The sequence below is a fragment of the Coccinella septempunctata genome, chromosome 3 (genome assembly GCF_907165205.1).
Source record: "Coccinella septempunctata chromosome 3, icCocSept1.1, whole genome shotgun sequence".
Taxonomy (NCBI): domain Eukaryota; kingdom Metazoa; phylum Arthropoda; class Insecta; order Coleoptera; family Coccinellidae; genus Coccinella; species Coccinella septempunctata.
The window spans coordinates 901,410-921,224 of NC_058191.1; the positions used below are offsets into that span (position 1 = coordinate 901,410).

The 19,815-nt window shown below is 39.2% G+C and overlaps 1 protein-coding gene across 1 annotated transcript in view; it reads left to right on the forward strand.

Annotated features, from left to right (window-relative positions):
- The window catches only part of LOC123309016 (cadherin-related tumor suppressor), a 314,561-nt gene extending 298,558 nt beyond the window's left edge, over positions 1-16,003 (forward strand). The window contains exons 8-9 of the mRNA XM_044891856.1: positions 6,735-12,078; positions 13,202-16,003. Coding sequence (XP_044747791.1) covers positions 6,735-12,078; positions 13,202-15,809 — 7,952 coding nt within the window. The 3' untranslated portion in view covers positions 15,810-16,003. The remainder of the gene's footprint in view (positions 1-6,734; positions 12,079-13,201) is intronic.
- Positions 16,004-19,815: the final 3,812 nt, after the last annotated feature.

Consider the following 19,815-nt stretch of genomic DNA (forward strand, 5'->3'; position numbering starts at 1 on the left):
GGTTTCGGCTTTTTTGACGGTTTTTGCCTTTTCCGTCTTTTTCTCTGGTTTCTTCGTCTCTTTGACTGCTTTGGTTGCAGTTTCCTGGGGTTTCTTCACTTCCGAAGGGTTTGGGGATGGCCTCGGTATATTTTGTGTTGGCCTCGAGCTGGTCTGGTTCGATCTTGGCGATCTCTTGGTCTTTTTAGTGACCAATTTCCATTCGCTACATCCTTTGTAGCTGGCTGGATGTCCTTGCTCTCCACAGAGAACACAAGAGGCATTTCGCTCCTCGTTCTCCCTGGTAAGCGTACACTCCTTGGAGCTGTGATTACCAGAGCATTTCACGCACCTCCATGGAAAAGTGCACTTACTTTGGGCATGTCCATATCGCTGACAGCGATAACATTGTCCAGGCCCGGTCGTCCTTCTCTTAGGTTCAACAACACAGTTCATGTTGTAGAGCCTTCTCACCTCGTAGATACCCTTATTCTGGGTTTTAACCAGCAATAAGGGCATCGGCCTCTTAGTTATATTTGAGGTCATTCTTATGACCTCAGCATCGACGATCCCTTGATCCTTGAGGTCGTCAAGGATCGTCGGGATATCTGCATCCAGCGGTAGATATCTCACTACCGCATAGATTTTCTTTTCTTCCTCCCGTTGAAGAGTGTAAAACTCTCTATTTATTTTATGAAGGAAGTCCGTCATTCTTCTGTGGTCTTCCGCGGTTTGTGGAACGACCCTAATTCCGTCCTTCACAGTAGTCGCTCTGCTGTAATTTATTCCGTTTCGCATTAACGCGTTGGAAATTGACGTCCATTCGGACGTACCTCTCAGGGTAACTGGGGGGATTTTTTCTTTTCTCTCCACTGGAGTGGTTTTCTCTTGGGCTGGGGTTCCCAAGACTCTTTTCTTGTTTGATTCTTCATTTGACGAGGAGCTATCCTTTCTCACTCTTTTGGTGGGTGGAGATCACACAAGATCACACAAATCGAGATGAACACTTAGCTGCGTTCTTTTGCGCCAATGACCGACCTCGTGCACAACTCCGACCCGACGTAATTAAAAGAATGCAACATTGTCAGCGGCAATCCGGCCGGGATACACAGGAATCCGATATGACATAGATCAGAAATAGGGAACGGATAAATGGAATGCAGTCCAGCCTCCCAACGTTTTTAGAGCATACCCACATCCACATCGCCGAGGCATAAAAAGATGGACAGCCAATAAAACAGTTTATGTAGTTGACCCTAAGTTCATTGTCGTACCGCCATGTTATGACTTTGAAACAGGCAAAACAATAAGACTCTAGCAAGACACGTTCTGTCGTCTACCATCCAAAACAAATTCTTCGATCTCAACCTTGCCGTAGCAGAAAGATATCTTCGGTTCTGTATCTCCGGCGTTGTCTGCTGCTCGGCGAGCACGATGGAAAAGGGGGAGATAGATTATCTGGGTACTGCATGGGTACATTGAATATTCATAGAGTTTAATATGGGAATGGGACAAAGGGTTACAAAGTGCTGACGGAATTACACATTCCTCATATTGTGGAGGCATCATTATTCAAGAATTTATGCGATACGGATCTTGGTATAATTACGGAATAAAAATACGATTCATTGGGAAGAAGTTTTCTACGCGTGTGAATAAATAATTTTCGCGCGTTCAGTAACAAACCTTGAAAATAATTTTTTATCTGGTAGAAGTAGATAGTTTGCTGTTTTCAGGGTTTTCTTCCTGCTGACCAAAGTGTCAGCCGTAAAATTTGTTGCACAACAAACTATTTTCCTTATTCAGTTTTCTCGTTATGACCATTAAGTAGCATAAGAATATCAAAATTTCGAAGAACCTACCTCTTGAAACTAGTTCGATGCTATCGAATGAATATTTGAAAGTTTTGTAAATTAAAAGTATTCCTTATAACGTGCGTTCAAAAAAATTCGTCGACAAGTAGGCTATGGAATTTTGAACGTCGATATTTCGTGTCTAAACGTAATTCTTAGCTCGTGCTTTACTATTTTCCAGGTGAACTGTCAATTTAGCATTTTGGGTTGTTGTTGAATCAAAATTATCAGCAAATTATAAAGATGGTTTTTACGGACGTGTGAAAGACTTTTACTATTGAATTCTACTTCAAAATTGGAAAGAAAATTGAAGGAAAATGGAAATATTCTGTTTCGGCGACTTCATTGAAGCCTATGTTGCTGTTGACTATTAAGAATGAATTTTTCCATTGTACTGTTTTGCGATGTGTTGACGAAACAGGTATGTTCAAACAAAAAAGGAAGTGGTATACCAAAAAAGAAAACTCTAGAGTTCAGTAATCATGAAAACATGGTGACAGAAGCTCGACAAACCTCTCTTCAGATTTTATCTCAAGTGGATGGAGTATCCGTTGGCATATGCCACCCGATTTTGAAAAAAAGATATCCATTTGTTTCCATAAAGATTGACATGTTATCAGAAAACTGAAAAGGTTGTGATTACCTAACCTTGTAGCATCCGACAAAAATTGGAGTTCAGTATCATACTGAACTGATGCATACTGACAGTATGCATCAGTCAAAGGCAAAATGTGGACCTACTTTCTTTTATGGAACTTCAATAGCAGAACGTTATGAAGGAGAAAGCATCATGCCTTTTTATAGCTGAATTGAATTTTGATAAATTGTCCAATAGCTATTTTCATGTAATTCAGTTCTTTTAGTTTAGTCATGGATTTTCAGTAATGACTGAATCAATTCAATCTTTATAGAGCATTAATAAACATATTATTGAGAATCTTACTGTGATTTATTCATATGACTGAAGTTACTAGAACCTTCTTACAAAAAAACATACTACCACGATCAATTCAAGATTCATGTCTCTTACGTATGAAAATAGTGGACGGTTAAAATTTTTACGACAAACTTTTCTAACCGCCTCAGATTGTTTGGATTCTTGTCATCTTACTCAATGAAAGAAATGCTTTTCGAACGTTGGGTGAAATTTACAGGTAACCTTTTCTGAAAAGTGCCTTTCCGTACAAAATTACGATATATAGGTTAATGTCATCATTGTTTACATTTTGGGAAGATGAAGTAATTCAAAGAAAGACATACGTTCAGCCACCGAACATCAGCCTTCAAAATCATTTGATGTTTGTGATATTCGGCTGAATTCAACTCTGTTAATAAGATCCACAAATATGTAGTGTCATCATAGATTTAGCTAGTAATTGTGAAGGTAACTTGGCACAGCTCATTGTGAAAACTTAAAATGACTATATCTTTTTATCAGGGCGGAATCGGAAAAATGGTAAAGGAAAAAAGTTTTTCTTTAGACCTCAAGAATCTACTGTTAAAATATTTGTGCCAGTCAAAGACTCACTCTGTACCGTATCATCCGCAAACATGGATCCCTTGCAATACTGATTTCGTGACAATTTCAATATATGAGGGGTTCAGAGCTGAAGTGAACCAAGTCCATTCAGCCTAGCTTTGAGATGAATGGCTTACATAAGAATAATAATAAATAAAGAAGTCACTTTTGAATTAATTGGTGATGAACAACTTCTAAGCCATTCATCTCAAAACTAGGCTGAATGGACTTGGTTCACTTCAGCTCTGAACCCCTCATATATGAGGTAAATAAGTGGTCCAATAACTGTACCCTGTGGAACTCCAATTGGGATTCTCTTATAATTACTCCTTTTACTTTCAACAATCACATATAGTCTTCTATTGTTGTGAAGGAATGAAACAGTTTGAAAGCGTTCCATGTATTCCTATTTTTTATTTTTCTCAGTAATATGGTTGTTGATTTTATCAGATGTATTATGAAGATCCACAAAAACAGCTATGACTTTCTTTTCCTTCAAATTCTTGTAGAATGTGTTTAATGAAATCCATTGCTGCATCCTCAATTGAACTTTTCTTTCAGGAATCCATATTGTTCAGATATTTGAGGAATCTTTTTTTCATTATCGTTTCTATTATCTTAGCAAATATTGATGTAATTGATAGAGGCCTATTTATAAGCTGGTTCTTCCTTAGTCCGTTTTTTGAACACTTTTGTTATTCTACAGATTTTACATAATCTTGGAAATGTCCCACTCTTTAGACACTTAATTACCAGAAATAAAAGGTGGTGTTTGATAATGGGGTACAAAATTATGAAATATCTTGTACTCATGTTGTCTGAACCTGCCGTTACGTTTCTATTCAAAGACATGACTGTAGTTTTTTCAACACACCTTCCCATATAGACCGATTGGTCTTGATCGATTTTTTCGAATTTTCTTTTATTTTTGATAGATTGAATCAATATCTGTTGGGGAAATTTTCTTTTTATTTATATACTAAAGTTGCTAGTTTTTTTTTTGTTTCCTTATTCATTGGGGAGGATTTTATTTATTCTATAGCATAATTTTCTTGCAGTTTTTCACTGACGTTTTTTTAATTTCTTGTACAACATGTGCTTTCAACTTCACTCAGTAGCCCTATCAATTCGTCAATGCTTTGTGGTAATTTTTATTGTAGTGTCGAACCGTTTCTTTAAGTTTTTAATTTTCAGTTTTATAGACGATTTTATCTGTTTTAACAAGGTTAATGTTGTTTTGCAACGTTAATACTTATGTATGTAACTTTGATGGTCGGATGTTGCTGTGGATTTGGTCTCTATTGTGCAAAGGTCATAGGGTAAAACCACCATTTTTTTATTACCTAAAGAACGACTGCTCAATTTCATTACCGTCTGTGTTTTGTTTTCTAAGAAGAAATTGAAAATTGCTTTTTCAGGTGCCATCTAGTCCCACAGTATTTCTTGATTACGAATCACCCCTTGATTTTAACAACCCAGTTGAATGGAGAGCACCATAAATAAATTAGGTACTTTTATTTGGTGCCATTCACTCAGAATCTTTTTCTTTTTCGATTCGAACTTAGGAAGTCAACAAATTCTCGAAGCAAATGCAATGAGAATTTAAGAGTATATTCTTCTGGCCCGGCTTAACGTTTTCCTAGAAAGTGGATGCAGACAACAGACTTGTTCCATGGCCACCACAATCACCCGATTTGGCAGTATGCTGATAAAAATATTAATTTCCTTTATTCGTTGAGGCTGAGCACGCGCACCATGCACCATTGTGTGATCGTGAAGAAATACGGTACTTGCATATGAGGTGTTGAAGAGATTCATTCTCGTTATCGTTCTTCAACAATTTCGAACAAATAAATTCTATCACCATATCGCGTCATATCGAATCCGCCCGCGCACATTTCAAGTTGCATTGTTGCAACTAGTTTATATTCATTATTTGCCTATTAGATTTTATTACTTATCGCAGTAAATCACTTTGATTTACTTCGACGCAACAGACGTTTGACTTTTTATAGCTTTCACTCAATGCGAAATATATATCGATCGTGAATTTCAACCGATCGACCATAAACTGCGAACGAATTTGTATGGCAATCAATGAAACCAAGAGTTGAATGCCTGCGTACCATATAAGGGCCACTGAGGAACACCTCTATATAGCTATTGACGGTTTTATGCATCGACAATGATGACACTGTCAACGTTCGAAAGAAGTTGTCGATCTAGGAATGTGGAATTATAAAAAAAGTGGATTTTTAATATATTTCCTCGATGAAACAGGAACAAGGGAATTTGTATTGTAATTTAAGAAAAAAAACTATTGATTGCGTTGATACGCCTATGCAGGGCGAGTCTTATATATATTTTAAAAGTAAATAATAATAATAGAGGCGTTATTGGAAAAATACAAATGGGGCGAAGTGACAATAACAAATAATATTTGATGTTTGTTTGAATTCAATACTACTCGACTAATATATTTTTGACCACCATAAATCACAAAGCTAGTTGTTACTGCAGCTTCTCCAAAGCACCATGCAGGATGAGTCTTTGATTTGTACATATATTTCAACAAAAGATTCCTGAGGTGAAAAGAAAGACTTTTCTCACCTTTTTTTTCCAATTCGGCTCGGTTGAAAAATATTCAATTTTCAGTTACATATCACATAAAATTCTATCGAATAGAATGATTTTCTGAATATAGTTTTTCATTGATATAATGAATATTCTACCCAGAATCTTCCAGCTTATTCCTTATGAACATTATTTATCATAAAAGTACCAGAAATTCGAAGAACTCTTAAAGATTAGCTGAACGCCAAAAATAAATTTAATAAAGAATGGAAGCACTACTCGAAACATTCTTCAATAAATAATGTAGGGATAGTTTTCCCTACCAAGATAATTGAATGAATAGAAAATACTCTTCATCCCTATGAGATAATAAGGAGATGCAGACGTCCTACAGAATGACATTGAAAGTATTTTACAACTCTTTATTCTCAATCGATCGCAGTTCGGTCAGTTATAAAAATACGCAATTCTTTTTCAATTGAGTCAACCTTCTATATACATACATTATTCAACCCAACTTGTGTGCTCCACTGATTAAAAATGCCGTCCGAATTCACAAAAAGACGATAAAATACCAAAATCTACACGAACAACAGCTTATCGCCTAGAATAATTAGAATGCTAGACTTGTAACAATCGTCTTTGGTCCCACGGCCTTCGATTATTCGTTAAGAATAACGATTTCTCGGAACCATCGCAAAAGAATGCTGACTTCCTCTTATCTGGATTTGTCCTTTCGCAAATAGAATATGGAAAGACTTATCTATCATCTGCTTCAAGCCGAATATTTAAATTATTTTCTTTTTCAGGTTCACCCCCATTAACTGGAACCGGCATCGTCAAAATCATTGTCCAGGATGTCAACGACCACAGTCCAGAATTCAAGAGGAAATCTTACCACGCTACCATCTCCGAAAACTCACCAATTGGTTCCTGGGTTCTCACCCCATCCGCCGTCGACAAGGACGCTGATCTCAACGCAAAAATCAAGTACTCGCTGATCGGGGATAAGGCAGAGAGGTTCTCCCTCAACCAAGAAACTGGGATCATCACCACCGCCCAAGTTTTGGATAGAGAAGAAAGCAGTTCCTATTTCCTGACTCTGGTGGCTCAAGACTGTTCAACCACAGATCCCAAAGCTGCAGCCGTTAACCTCACCATAATTGTACTCGACGAAAATGACAATTCGCCCTCGTTCCCGTCATCGGAATACGAAATCTACATCTCAGACAAAACGAGGAAAAACCATTTCGTTTTCGGCGCTCAGGCTACCGACCACGATAGTGGTGAAAATGGCAGAATCACCTACTCTTTGATAGGACAGCATTCCTCGAATTTCACCATCAATGCGAAAACCGGTGTTATACGAGCTGCTCAGGATCTGAGTCAATCATCCAACAAGGTCTTCCATCTAGAAATAGAGGCAGAAGATGGTGGTAAATCCAGCAGGAGAACCAGCGCCGAACTCAAAGTATTCCTGAAACCAGACCATCTGTTCCCAAGGTTCTTGCCGAGCTCAAAAACTAAATTCGTACTTCCTGAGAACGTGCAAGAAGGAGAAATCATCGGAAAATTCGAAGCTTCGTCACCGAAAAAAGGCGCAATGGGCTCCATAAGATACGCCATCGCTGGTGGAAACGTAGACGGCGCACTGGAAATCGATAAAATCAGCGGGGAAGTTCAAGTGACGGAAAAGGGCTTAGATTACGAAAGTTTTCCGTTATACGACGTTTGGGTTGAAGCTAAGGACTCTGATAATCCTCCTCTAAGAAGTGTCCTACAGCTCACCATCAACGTGACAGATACCAACGACAACGCTCCAGTCTTCAGCACACCCCTTTACAACGCAACTGTTCTCGAATCTGAGGCTCCACCTCTCCTCGTCATGAAAGTCACTGCCACAGACGTGGATTCAGGCATGAACGGCCAAGTCAGCTACAGACTATTGGAAACTTTCGAGGACACCTTCGAAATCGATTCCGAAACTGGCGAAATATACACAAACACCAAACTGGATAGAGAAGACGTCCCACATTACGAGTTACCGGTGGTCGCAATAGATCATGGTAGCCATCGTTTGACGGGTACTGCCACTGTCTTGGTTACAGTTTTGGACGTCAACGATAGCCCACCGGTCTTCACGAGGTTATTCAGCGTCAACGTTACCGAGAATGCCGAGATTGGTTCATTCGTGATCCGAGTGACGAGCTCCGACCAAGATATTGGAGAAAACGCCAACGCAACTTATAGATTCACTGAAAACCCTGGAGGAAAATTCAAGATCGATCCCATAAGTGGAAACGTAACAGTTGCTGGGTATTTAGACAGAGAACAACAAGACGAGTATTTGCTGAAAGTGGCAGCTGCAGACGGAGCTTGGAACAGCGAAACGCCCTTGACCATAACCATCCAAGATCAAAATGATAATGCTCCAGAATTCGAACATTCCTTCTACAGTTTCAATTTCCCCGAGCTCCAGAGAGACATAGTGTTTGTCGGTCAAGTTATAGCGACAGATAGGGATAAACAGGGTCCAAACTCTGTGATAAGTTATTCCACTCAACAACCATCAGACTTGTTCACCGTGGATCCAGCTAGCGGAGAAATCTTCAGCAAAAGATCGTTGAAATACAAATACACACAATTCGAGAATTCTCCGGAAAATATGTACTCCCTAACCATTTTGGCAACTGATAACGGCAAGCCGCCAATGTCTTCTGAATGTTTGGTTACAATCAACGTTGTGGACTCGAACAATAACGCTCCCAAATTCCTCCAGAAAGAATATCTAACGCCAGTTCCAGAAGATGCTTCATCGGGTCAACAACTACTGAAGGTGACTGCCAAAGACGAACAAGACGTTGGCGTCAATGCCGAAATAGAATACCTTCTAATCAGTGGAAACGGCAGCCAGTATTTCTTTGTGGATGAAAGAACCGGTTGGGTTAGTGTCAAAGATAGAATTGGACAAGTTGGCACTGTGTACAATTTGGTAGTTAGAGCAATGGATAAGGGAGTGCCACCCCAACACGACGATGTTTCCGTTACACTGATCATCTCTGGAGACAACCTATTCAATCCAGTATTCACGGCCTTGAGTTATCAAGTCATCGTACCAGAAAACGAACCTTTAGGATCAACCATACTCACTGTGAGTGCCAAAGATAAAGATCCAGGACCAAACGGTATAATAAGGTACAGAATATCGGCAGGAAACGAGAACAAAATATTCGAAATCGATGCGGTCAGTGGCGATGTTACGATTCTCAAACCTCTAGATTACGACACAATCTCTGAATATAGACTGAACATTACCGCTAGTGATCTCGGTTTTAAACCGCACGAAACCACAGCTACACTCACAGTCATCTTAACCGATATAAATGATAATGCTCCCGTCTTCAACCAAACTTCATTCAACGCTTTTGTGTCCGAAAACCTACCACCTGGAACCTTCGTTTGTCAACTGATAGCGAAAGATATAGACTCACCCAAGAACTCGATCATTCAATACTCGATATCCGGAGGTTCCGGCAAAGAATACTTCAGCATGGATTCTAAAACGGGAGTTATAACCTCCACCAGTAGCTTCGATTATGAGGAGAGGAACTCGTTCATTTTGAACATAATCGCCAACAATCCAGACTCGACGATGTTTGGTGTCACTCAGGTCAATATTCAAGTGACGGGTGTCAACGAGTATTTTCCAAGATTCGTTCAACCGGTGTTTCAGTTCGAAGTTTCAGAATCTACAGAAGTCGGTACTGTCATCGGTACTATCCAAGCGACGGACCAAGACGCTGGAGAAGATGGAAAGGTGTACTATCTCTTCGTTGGTTCCAGTAACGATCGTGGTTTCGCTATCAACTCTGAGACGGGAGCGATCAGTGTAGCTCGCAATCTCGACAGGGAAACTCAAAATAGGATTGTGTTGACGGTTATGGCTAAAAATTCGGGTGGCATAAGAGGTAACGACACTGATGAGGCACAAGTTGTTGTAACGGTGCAAGATGGTAACGACCCACCCGAATTCATCCACAGTTTATACGAAGCCCACGTGTCAGAAGGGGCACTGCTAGGCACGGACGTGATAACAGTGAAGGCTGTAGACAAGGACGTACGACCCCAGAACAACCAATTCGGGTATTCCATCATAGGCGGCAATATCGACCACGTCTTCAAGATAGACCCGCAAAGTGGCGAGATCCAAACAGCCAGAGCCTTGGATCGCGAAACCATCGAAATGTACTCGATAATCGTCGGTGCCATAGACACCGGAGTACCACCCGAAACTGGAACTGCAACCGTCAAAATCCACATAACTGACATCAACGACAATGGTCCAATATTCGATTCCCCTCAAGTCGGATACGTGATGGAAAACGAACCAGCGGGTACCAGGGTGATGACATTGTCCGCGAAAGACCCAGATTTGCCTCCAAACGGCGCACCTTTCAGTTACGTTCTTGTTGGAGGGGAACACAAGGATCTGGTTAAAGTGGATAAACATACGGGTATAGTGACTACTAGAAAGAGTCTGGATAGAGAACAAATTCCCGAATTGAAGGTAGTGGTGGAGGTTGAAGACAGTGGTGTACCCAAGATGAAATCGCAACACGATGTCAAAATAATCGTTTTGGATCAGAACGACAGTCCCTCCACACCTCGATCTGTTCACGTGATAGTTTACGCCTTCAACGACCATTATCCTCTGGGCAAGATCGCTGACATACACCCCAACGACCCAGACACTACAGGAGATTACAAATGTAAGATAGTACAGAAATCCAGCTCATCCGCCATGCTTTCCATACCTCACGCCTGTGACTTGCACACGTCTATGATAACTCCAAATGAAGGATACTCCCTTTCCGTATCTGGAAACGACGGTAAACACCAAGAAGTCAAGTCGTCGGTAACTGTGGAATTTTTAAGTTTCACCAACACAACGATACAAAACGCAATAACAGTCAGAATAGCGAACACGACATCCAAATATTTTCTGCAACATGTGTACAGAGGCATGCTGGAGTTCTTCAAGGACAATCTGGAGTATGGAGAAGCTTTATTAGTGTTTGGCTTACATGAGATCGAGAAAGATATAGAAATAACTGTTGCGGTCAAAAAAGAATTCGGTTACAGGGACAAAACATACGTGATAGAAAAATTAAAGCATAAAAGGAACATCTTTCAAGGCAATTTCAACCTTCATGATGTAACAATAGATTATTCACCTTGCAGAGAGGATATATGTGAAAATGGCGGTATATGTACACACCATATTAGCGTTGAGAGGAAAACCGAAATTACCGACACTCAAAATATAATTTTCACCTCACCTATGATATTGCATAATAGAAAATGCGAGTGCGCAAGTGGATTCACTGGTGAAAATTGTGGAAAGAGGCAAGATCCATGCTCACCGAACCCTTGCAAAAATAAAGGACAGTGCAGAAAACAAGGATTCAACTTCCAATGTATTTGCCCATCGCACAAGGATGGAAAACTGTGTGAACTAGAGAAAGGCGATGTTTGCTTGGACAACCCATGTAGAAATGGCGGATCCTGTCGTGAAAGTCCAGATGGATCATCTTTCTTCTGCCTGTGCAGACCCGGTTATCGCGGTAATCAATGTGAAGCCCTCGCAGATTCATGCAGACCCAATCCTTGCTTACACGGTGGTCTGTGCATTGGTCTCAAACCTGGTTATAAGTGCAGTTGCACCGATGGAAGATACGGGAGACACTGTGAAAAATCCACATTCGGCTTCCAAGACCTGTCGTATATGACATTCCCATCCCTAGATGCCGCGACCAATGACATATCCTTCATCTTTGCTACCAGCAAGGCCAACTCACTACTCATCTACAACTACGGGATACAAACTGGTGGAAGAAGCGATTTTGTCGCTTTGGAGTTGATAGAAGGAAAAGCCGTTTTCTCGTTTGGTGGAGCAAGGACAGCCATAACTTCCATCAATGTTCAAGGGAAGAAGGGAAATCTGGCAGACGGTAACTGGCATAAGATAACGGCAACTAGGAACGGCAGAGTGGTATCCCTTAGCGTCAGTTCGTGCAATGAACATGGAGACGTTTGTGAAGACTGCAGAGCTGGCGATTCTTCATGCTATACCGATGATATTGGTCCTGCTGGGTAAGTAATATTCATTGTTTTTTCTTGTTGGCTTTTCATATTCTTCGAAAAATGTCTATACTTCCGGAAAGCACTAATACCCTAACAAATATGAAATCTTGCAATCATCATACATTAAAAGTATAGAATCAGAGGGTCTACAGATTCAGCTAAATGAGATATTTTATATTTTATAGTTATCCTTCAGTTAAATAATGGATAAAATAGCTTCAAGGGGAAAATACTGTCATTCTTCCTGTGGCTATTGATAATTTGCTTCTGGTAGCTTCCCATTGAATGATGCTCAAGGGTGTTTTTCTCGTTCCAAGAGAGTTACCATTTTCTGGTAGAGTTGAGATGACAATATCTCGTGAGGAATTTCGTAAGATCTCCTTTCTTTATGGAGGTCAAGAGTAGTTTATAATTTCCGTTGCAACCATGCTTTAAAAAATCTTCCATACTTTAAAAAAATCTCCCTCTCGAATTCTTACCTCTTCCAGAACATTTTTTAGTTAAGAAGTTTTGTTCCTCTGGGTATTCTAGAAGGTCCACCTTCCTTATCTAAGTTCTAATCAACTCCTGTATATGGAATGGTTTCATGGATGGTACATCCTTACGCTTACAATTTCTTTATCCAAAGCATTATTTCTGTGCTCAGTGGCAGCTAGACTATCAGTATGGATCGCTATGTAGCACTTCTGATAGTTCGATTGTAAGGTGCGCACTTGGTTTCTGCCCCATATACTCCACCGCCACTCTACACCGTTTTATGGTATTTTCTGTGAAAGTTTGCATGTGGGATTTCCTTTCTCAGATTTCCCTTTAACTGTACATCGTATCGAAGACCTTCTGAAGGCTTACTCTCCTACACTAGGAAGGTTTGCTGATGAGATATAATTTGTCAAAAAGGACAAGATCCTCTGATTCTCAATCTTCTCATTACCTGTACCTTGATATTAAGAGTATGGGATAAGATATTTATCACTGGATGCAGTGTTATGAGATCGTAGTAATCTCGTGTGATTCAAGATTATTACCTCCAAAAAGTATTTCACTTGCAGCTGGTTGAATTTGTTGTTTCCTCTGACTATCTCCTGAATATGTACTATAAATTCTTCATCAATTAACATACGTTTCTTTTCAGAACCTTGAATTTCAACAACAACCCACTGTTGATCGGAGGACTGGATAAAGCCGACCCGATTCTGGAAAGGCCAGGTCAAGTGCATTCCGACGATTTTGTTGGCTGCGTTCACAGTATATCAGTAAACGGACGTCTTCTGAACCTGAGCAATCCCATCCATTCCGAAAACGTGAAGAACAACTGCGCAAGAAAAGGCTCCTGCACCAAGGTCTCCGATAATCACTGTTACGGCCACGGATCTTGCTTGGACAGATGGAATACCATCAGTTGCCGATGTGATGGAGGACTCATAGCACCCAACTGTGGAGCAGCACTACTTCCGATAACAATCAGTGGTGGAGCCTATGTTGAATTCGTGCCATCCGAGTTTCACAAGAGGATGCAGCTGTTGGAGATCTTCTACAAGGGATCTACAGTATGGACTGATGCACGTCGTAGATCAACAAGATCTTTACCTTCGATAGCTTCTGCGTCCACAAATAATCACATTTCTAAAACGATAAGTTTCATGTTCAGAACTGTTGAATCCGATGGGGTCCTATTCTACGTGACAAGCAATAAATATTACACTTCCCTGGAAATAATAGATGGCCAGATAAGATATATGAGCAAACTGTCTAATACCGTCAATATGACCGCATACAATCAGAAGATAAATGATGGAGTTTGGCACAATCTAACCCTCCATTCACACGGTAGACTGCTGGAGCTGATTCTAGACGGATCAAGGATCGGTGAAGAATTGGATTCCGCCGGTGTCCACGATTTTCTGGACCCTTACTTAACGTACATTTCTCTGGGCGGTGTGAGAAGGAACATGTATTATGTGAAAGACACACCCCCGAACTCTCTCGAGGGTTGTTTCGCAAACTTCACCATCAACAACGAAGTTCAATCTTTCACGACACCCGGTAGTATCTTCCAAGAGATGAGGATGATTGGAAAGGTGACAAATGATTGCAAGGGCCTCATTGGAATAGGAAGTGCCAAACAAACCAATCCGTTGAGTATTGGTATAACTCTTGTGATAGTTTTCTTCGTAGTCCTACTCATAGCCATACTCGTGTCGTTCGTTGTGTTCAGATTGAGGAAGCAACACAAGGAGAAGAACGGGACGCCAGGAAGTCCTTCTGGAATACACAGTAAGCAAAATGGAAACAGTGCCTCTATGGGCATCAGTTTGAATTCTATTGGTGACAGTATCCTCGGTCGAAATATGCATTCTAATGATAATTCTATGGGATATCACAATGAAACAAGCGACGTGATTAGAGGGATTGGTGGACATCCTTTGGTTGGTCCCGAATTGTTGTCTAAGAAGTACAAAGAAAGAGAATTGAACGCTGGGGAACTTCCCAGACCTCAAAGACCGGATATTATTGAACGGGAGGTTGTTAGTAAAAGTCCTCCGATGAGAGATGAACATCATCCACCACTGCCACCAAACTCCAACCACAACCACGACCACTCAACCGATTTGAATTCCGAGATGCCCGAACATTACGACTTGGAGAACGCTAGTTCCATAGCTCCATCCGATATCGATATAGTTTACCATTATAAAGGATACAGGGAAGCTGCAGGGGTCAGGAAGTACAAAGCTACACCTCCCGCTGTCGGTTACCACCACAAGCATTCATCAGCGCAAGGGCAAGCACAACATCGACATTCCCCGCATCACCCTGGTGGGTTTCCACCAAGAGCTCCTCCAGTTACCAGCCCTTCGTCGAGGCCTCACCAAACCACTCCGCTAGCCAGGCTGAGCCCCAGTAGTGAAATGAGTGCCGCGCATCCAAGAATTTTAACTTTACACGATATCAGTGGTAAACCGCTTCAAAGTGCCTTATTAGCTACCACCTCCAGTTCGGGGGGAGTGGGAAAAGACGCTCTAAATAGTAATAGTGAAAGAAGTTTGAACAGTCCTGTGATGTCTCAATTGAGCGGACAGAGTTCGGGAAGTCGTAAAAACCAAGTGCCGCCGCCGGTATCGAATCAATCGTCGGGTATGACCTTAACTTCGGAGGAGTTGGAGAGGCTGAACAGTCGACCGAGGAATTCCAGTCTGGTCTCGACACTGGACGCGGTTTCCAGCTCCAGCGAAGCTCCAAGGGTCAACGTGAACGCCCATTTGAACCATCTGAGGCGATCTCCGGTGCAGGACACCCATCACAGCTCGACCACGACGGACGAGAGTGGCAACGACAGTTTCACCTGTTCCGAGATAGAATACGATAATAGCAGTATTACGGGCGATAAGTACAAGTCCAACGAGCCCGAACCTAGACGTAACAATTCTAGTTCTAGTAGTAACAAAAACAATGCACTACCTCCGTCCTACGATGGCTTCGATTCCTCTTACAGAGGCTCGATGAGCACCCTGGTTGCTTCGGACGATGAGATGGGAAACGGGCAGATGTACAGGCCCTCTACAGGCTCTCCGTCGACTGCCACCCTCGGATGGGACTATTTTTTAAATTGGGGTCCCAATTTCGATAGTTTAGCGGGCGTGTTCAAGGATATAGCGGAGATGCCGGAATCTGTGAACGGTCGGGTACCGTCCTCCTTGAGGTTAGCGAACGCTCCAAAGCCATCCGAAGAGTATGTATAGTGATTATTTTGCAATAGACTGGAAACAAATTTTTGAGGCCTTGTATCAAGGTGTTTTGTAATTTCTTGCCATATTATGTGTAATTTGTTTGTAAAAACTGCTGTGACTCTTTTAAATTGTATATATTTAGTTTGTAATAGACTTTTGTAATTGAATTTTTTTATGAATGAAATAAAAACTAACTTTCGAATTAATACTATGTGTTTTTTAATCTGCTCAAATCGATATATTCCATATATCACTTCAAAATAATAATTATTTATTTATTTATTTATTTATTTCATAACCGTAAGGTACAAACAGATATTACTATCCAACAAAGCACTAACTCAAGCGCCAAAATACAATTTCCATACATTAATCTAATTTTAAACTAACAAATACAAAATTATTTCCTAATTACTACTTTGAAACACTAACAGCAACAATTTGCGAAATAAAAGAAACCTGAATGACAAAAACAATCGAAAGCAAAAAACTAAATAAAATAATAGACATTATACTGGGTGATGCCTTTTGAACATTTATTGAAAACAAATCACACTTTTGCGCTGAAAATTTTGACAATTAAGTTTCTCCCTAACACTTTTTCATTTCAAATGTACCACGTTTATATCTTAGCATCGTTGGATGGCTGATTTGATGGCAATTTCAACAGTATGCTACACCATGGACAAAATCCCGATGGTTTTATGAGTGAGTTTTTCTACCATCCTAAAATCCAATTGCGTATCTACAGATGGGGTTTGATTTTTGTAAAAATTATTTATCGAAAGTTTTTTTCTATGGATTCTAGAAATCACAGAGTGATCAAGAATTTCGAAATGGCGGTTTTACTTTATTTCAAATTTTTGCTTGATAACTTTGAAAATTTCCATTTTAGACGTGGGGTTTATAGAGGCAACCCTTTCTCTTTTTTACATAGAATTGACTGAAATTAAAAGAAATATAGGTTGTAATTTTGAAATCTTGAGTTTTGATGAATTCAGTTTGTTCAAATTGATGATTTTCTCATGAACACCCTGTATATTTCTGGTCCAAACACCAAACTGCGTATGATACTACAGAATCGCCAAATTGAAAATGGCGAAAAAAAATTGAAAAAGCATCCTCTAGAAATGTCACAAAAAGTGTGGCCTACCGTTTTCACTTTCATAAGAATCCCAATAAGATCAAACCATTGCCATTCGAAATAAGAAGGTTAAGCGGGCTGTTTCCGGTATGACCAGAAGTTGCAGAGGTCTAAAACTGTTTTAGAGAAAAAATTCATTGTCGACAACCCCAACATAAAAATTTTCAGTACAAAATTGTGATTAGTTTCCATGAACGTCTATAGTAATAATAATAGTAGTTTCAGTAAAGTGAACCTAGTTGCTAGTTGGATTAGTATGCAACATATATTTTGAACTTTTGAGTATAGAATATTTTATATTCTATGTTTTGAACACTTTCAAATCAATGCTTTACTTTTCGGCACTACCGACATCTATAGTCAAAAGCAAAGACATACTTCCTGTGATTCCTTTGAATCTAAAGTTTCCCACTTAATCTACATGTGGTGCCATCTAGTATCCCGTAGGCTAAGCTTTTGTAGTCCTTATTATTATTAATAAGGGAAGTCTCATACTAATCTGAGTAGGGCTCTATTTATGAATGAAAAAAATTGAAATCGAGAAGTTAGAGATTCACTACCAGTATTCATACTCAACGGGATGACCTAAATTTGAAAAAAATTCCCCTAATAGATCATATTGAAGAGTTCACCTTTGATTAATAGTTCATAGATGACGCTTTGTTTCAAAGTAGTTGAGTATGTAGAGTATAGATGTCACCCCATGTACTGATTGTGTACAGTGACTAACGAGATAGTCACTGTATGATTGTGAGAATCATAATTGTTTCCAAAATAATAATATGAAGATTTCATATAAAAATCTGGTTTGAATCGAAATCAACAGCCACAATCTATTTCATAGTCTTATATGTTAAAAATCTTCTATATCAATAACTCTGCGTGATCTAACATCTAAGGTTTGTTAGGATGGAAGAAAAAAGTTTATGGCGAACAATTTATTTTAATAAATAATCCTTGAAATTGTAGACTTACTAGTTCGAAATTGGACGCAACTTATGTATGATGAATTTTTTATTCAAAATTCATACAAATGTTCATACTGCATAAAAAAATTTTTTTCGAAAAATGATATTATATTATATTAGACATGGATGTAGATTCATCTATATCTATGTTAAAATCGAAGAACATCAACTTCGGTCTTCTTATATACCATATGTTTTATTCGATCTTCTCATTCAACTGAAAATTCTTTATCTTTTTATTCGGCAGACATTATATCTATGTACCTATGTTTGGCATTAAAAAAGTTGAAAGAAATCATAACTGCATTAATTTTAGTGTGAATTTATCGATTCATGATCGAAAAATAAATCTGTTGAATAACCACAATCAAGGAATGGTCCTGGCAGCAAAAGTTATCTGAAACTTCTGAAAGAATAGGTACTATAAAAATAATTCCACCCAAGTAGAGGACATAAATGACAATAGAATTGAATTTATAAATTGATTAAATATTGAGTAAAAGTATTTATTTTATATTTTAGTTCATATCGTAATTTGGTGGTATAAGCCTTTAATATTCCGACAATTTATTTAGAGTAATTCATAGTACTGATTTGTTTTATGAAAAATGTTTTTTTTGCTTTTTTTCTGTTAATTTATTTGTATATGTAAAGGACTTATTCATTGGGTATCTAGGTTGAAGTTGAAATTTTCTTTAATGTTTACAAACGTTTCGGCGCATCCGCCTTCTTCAGTGTAAATATAATTTAAAAAGACATCACAATCTAAAAATTGCACACATTAATCAAATAAGTAAAAATGATTGCGAAATATCTCACAATTTGTTTTCCTTGTTGTTTGGATGTTGTCAAGTGGGTGCTGTCATCTTTATGTTATAGATCTAGAATTCAGTCCGTTCTTCATTGATTGTCAGTTCTTATTCTTCAATTTGGTGATCGTTTCAACAATGGCATATAAATACGGCTCAGATTTTTAGTGTCTAATCTGTCATTCACTGTGTTCTCGTCTGCCATTTGAATATGAATCATTTCCAAAATTTCTCTTTTATTTTGTTGAGGTACGATTGCTAAAATTTTGGTGTCCTCGTAATTAAAGTCGTGTTTTTGTGTTTTCTTATGCTTATTCAGTGCTGTGCTCGCGTTTTTTGTGTATTTATGTGCGTTTAATCGGTGTTGAAGTCTTTGTGAAGTCTGACCTATGTATTGTGTGTCACAATCTCGGCATGGCACACTGTATATCACCTGTGACTTTTTCCTTTTTGGTGTTGAAGCTTTAATCTTACTGAAAATCTGGCCTATTTGATTTTGCGGTTTGTGAACTAGTTCTCTCTTAAAAGGTTTCATGATGTTGTTAATTTTCTGTGACAGACCCTGGATGAATGGTAGGGGTATCCGTTTAGTGTTGTCAGTTGTGGATTTTTCTTTTTCTTGCGTATTGTATAGTCTGTGTGTTCTTTGTTTTATAAGTTTCTGAACCATAATCTTAGGGTAGTTGTTGGTGAACAATAGTTCCTTCACATCTGTTAATGTCCTTTCTCGCAGTACTGGTGATGTCAGCTTTAGCGCTCTGTCAAATATCCTATTGCTGTACTCTTTTTCTGGGATTGGTGGTGATTAGAATTGAAGTCCAAGATGTGAATGGAATTTTGTTCCTTTCTGTACCACTGTGTCAAAAGCTCTCCATTTCCTCTCACAATTGTCATATCCAGAAAGTTTATGCTGTTGTTACTTTCCTCCTCCAGTGTGAATTCTAATGATTCATGGATATTATTGAAATGGTGTAGGATCTTAGTAATTTCGTCTGGTGTTGTGATAATTATACCATCATCCACATATCTTTTGTAGAATGTTGTTCCATATTGTTCCATGATTTTTTCTTCAATTAATTCCATGACTAACTGGGCTA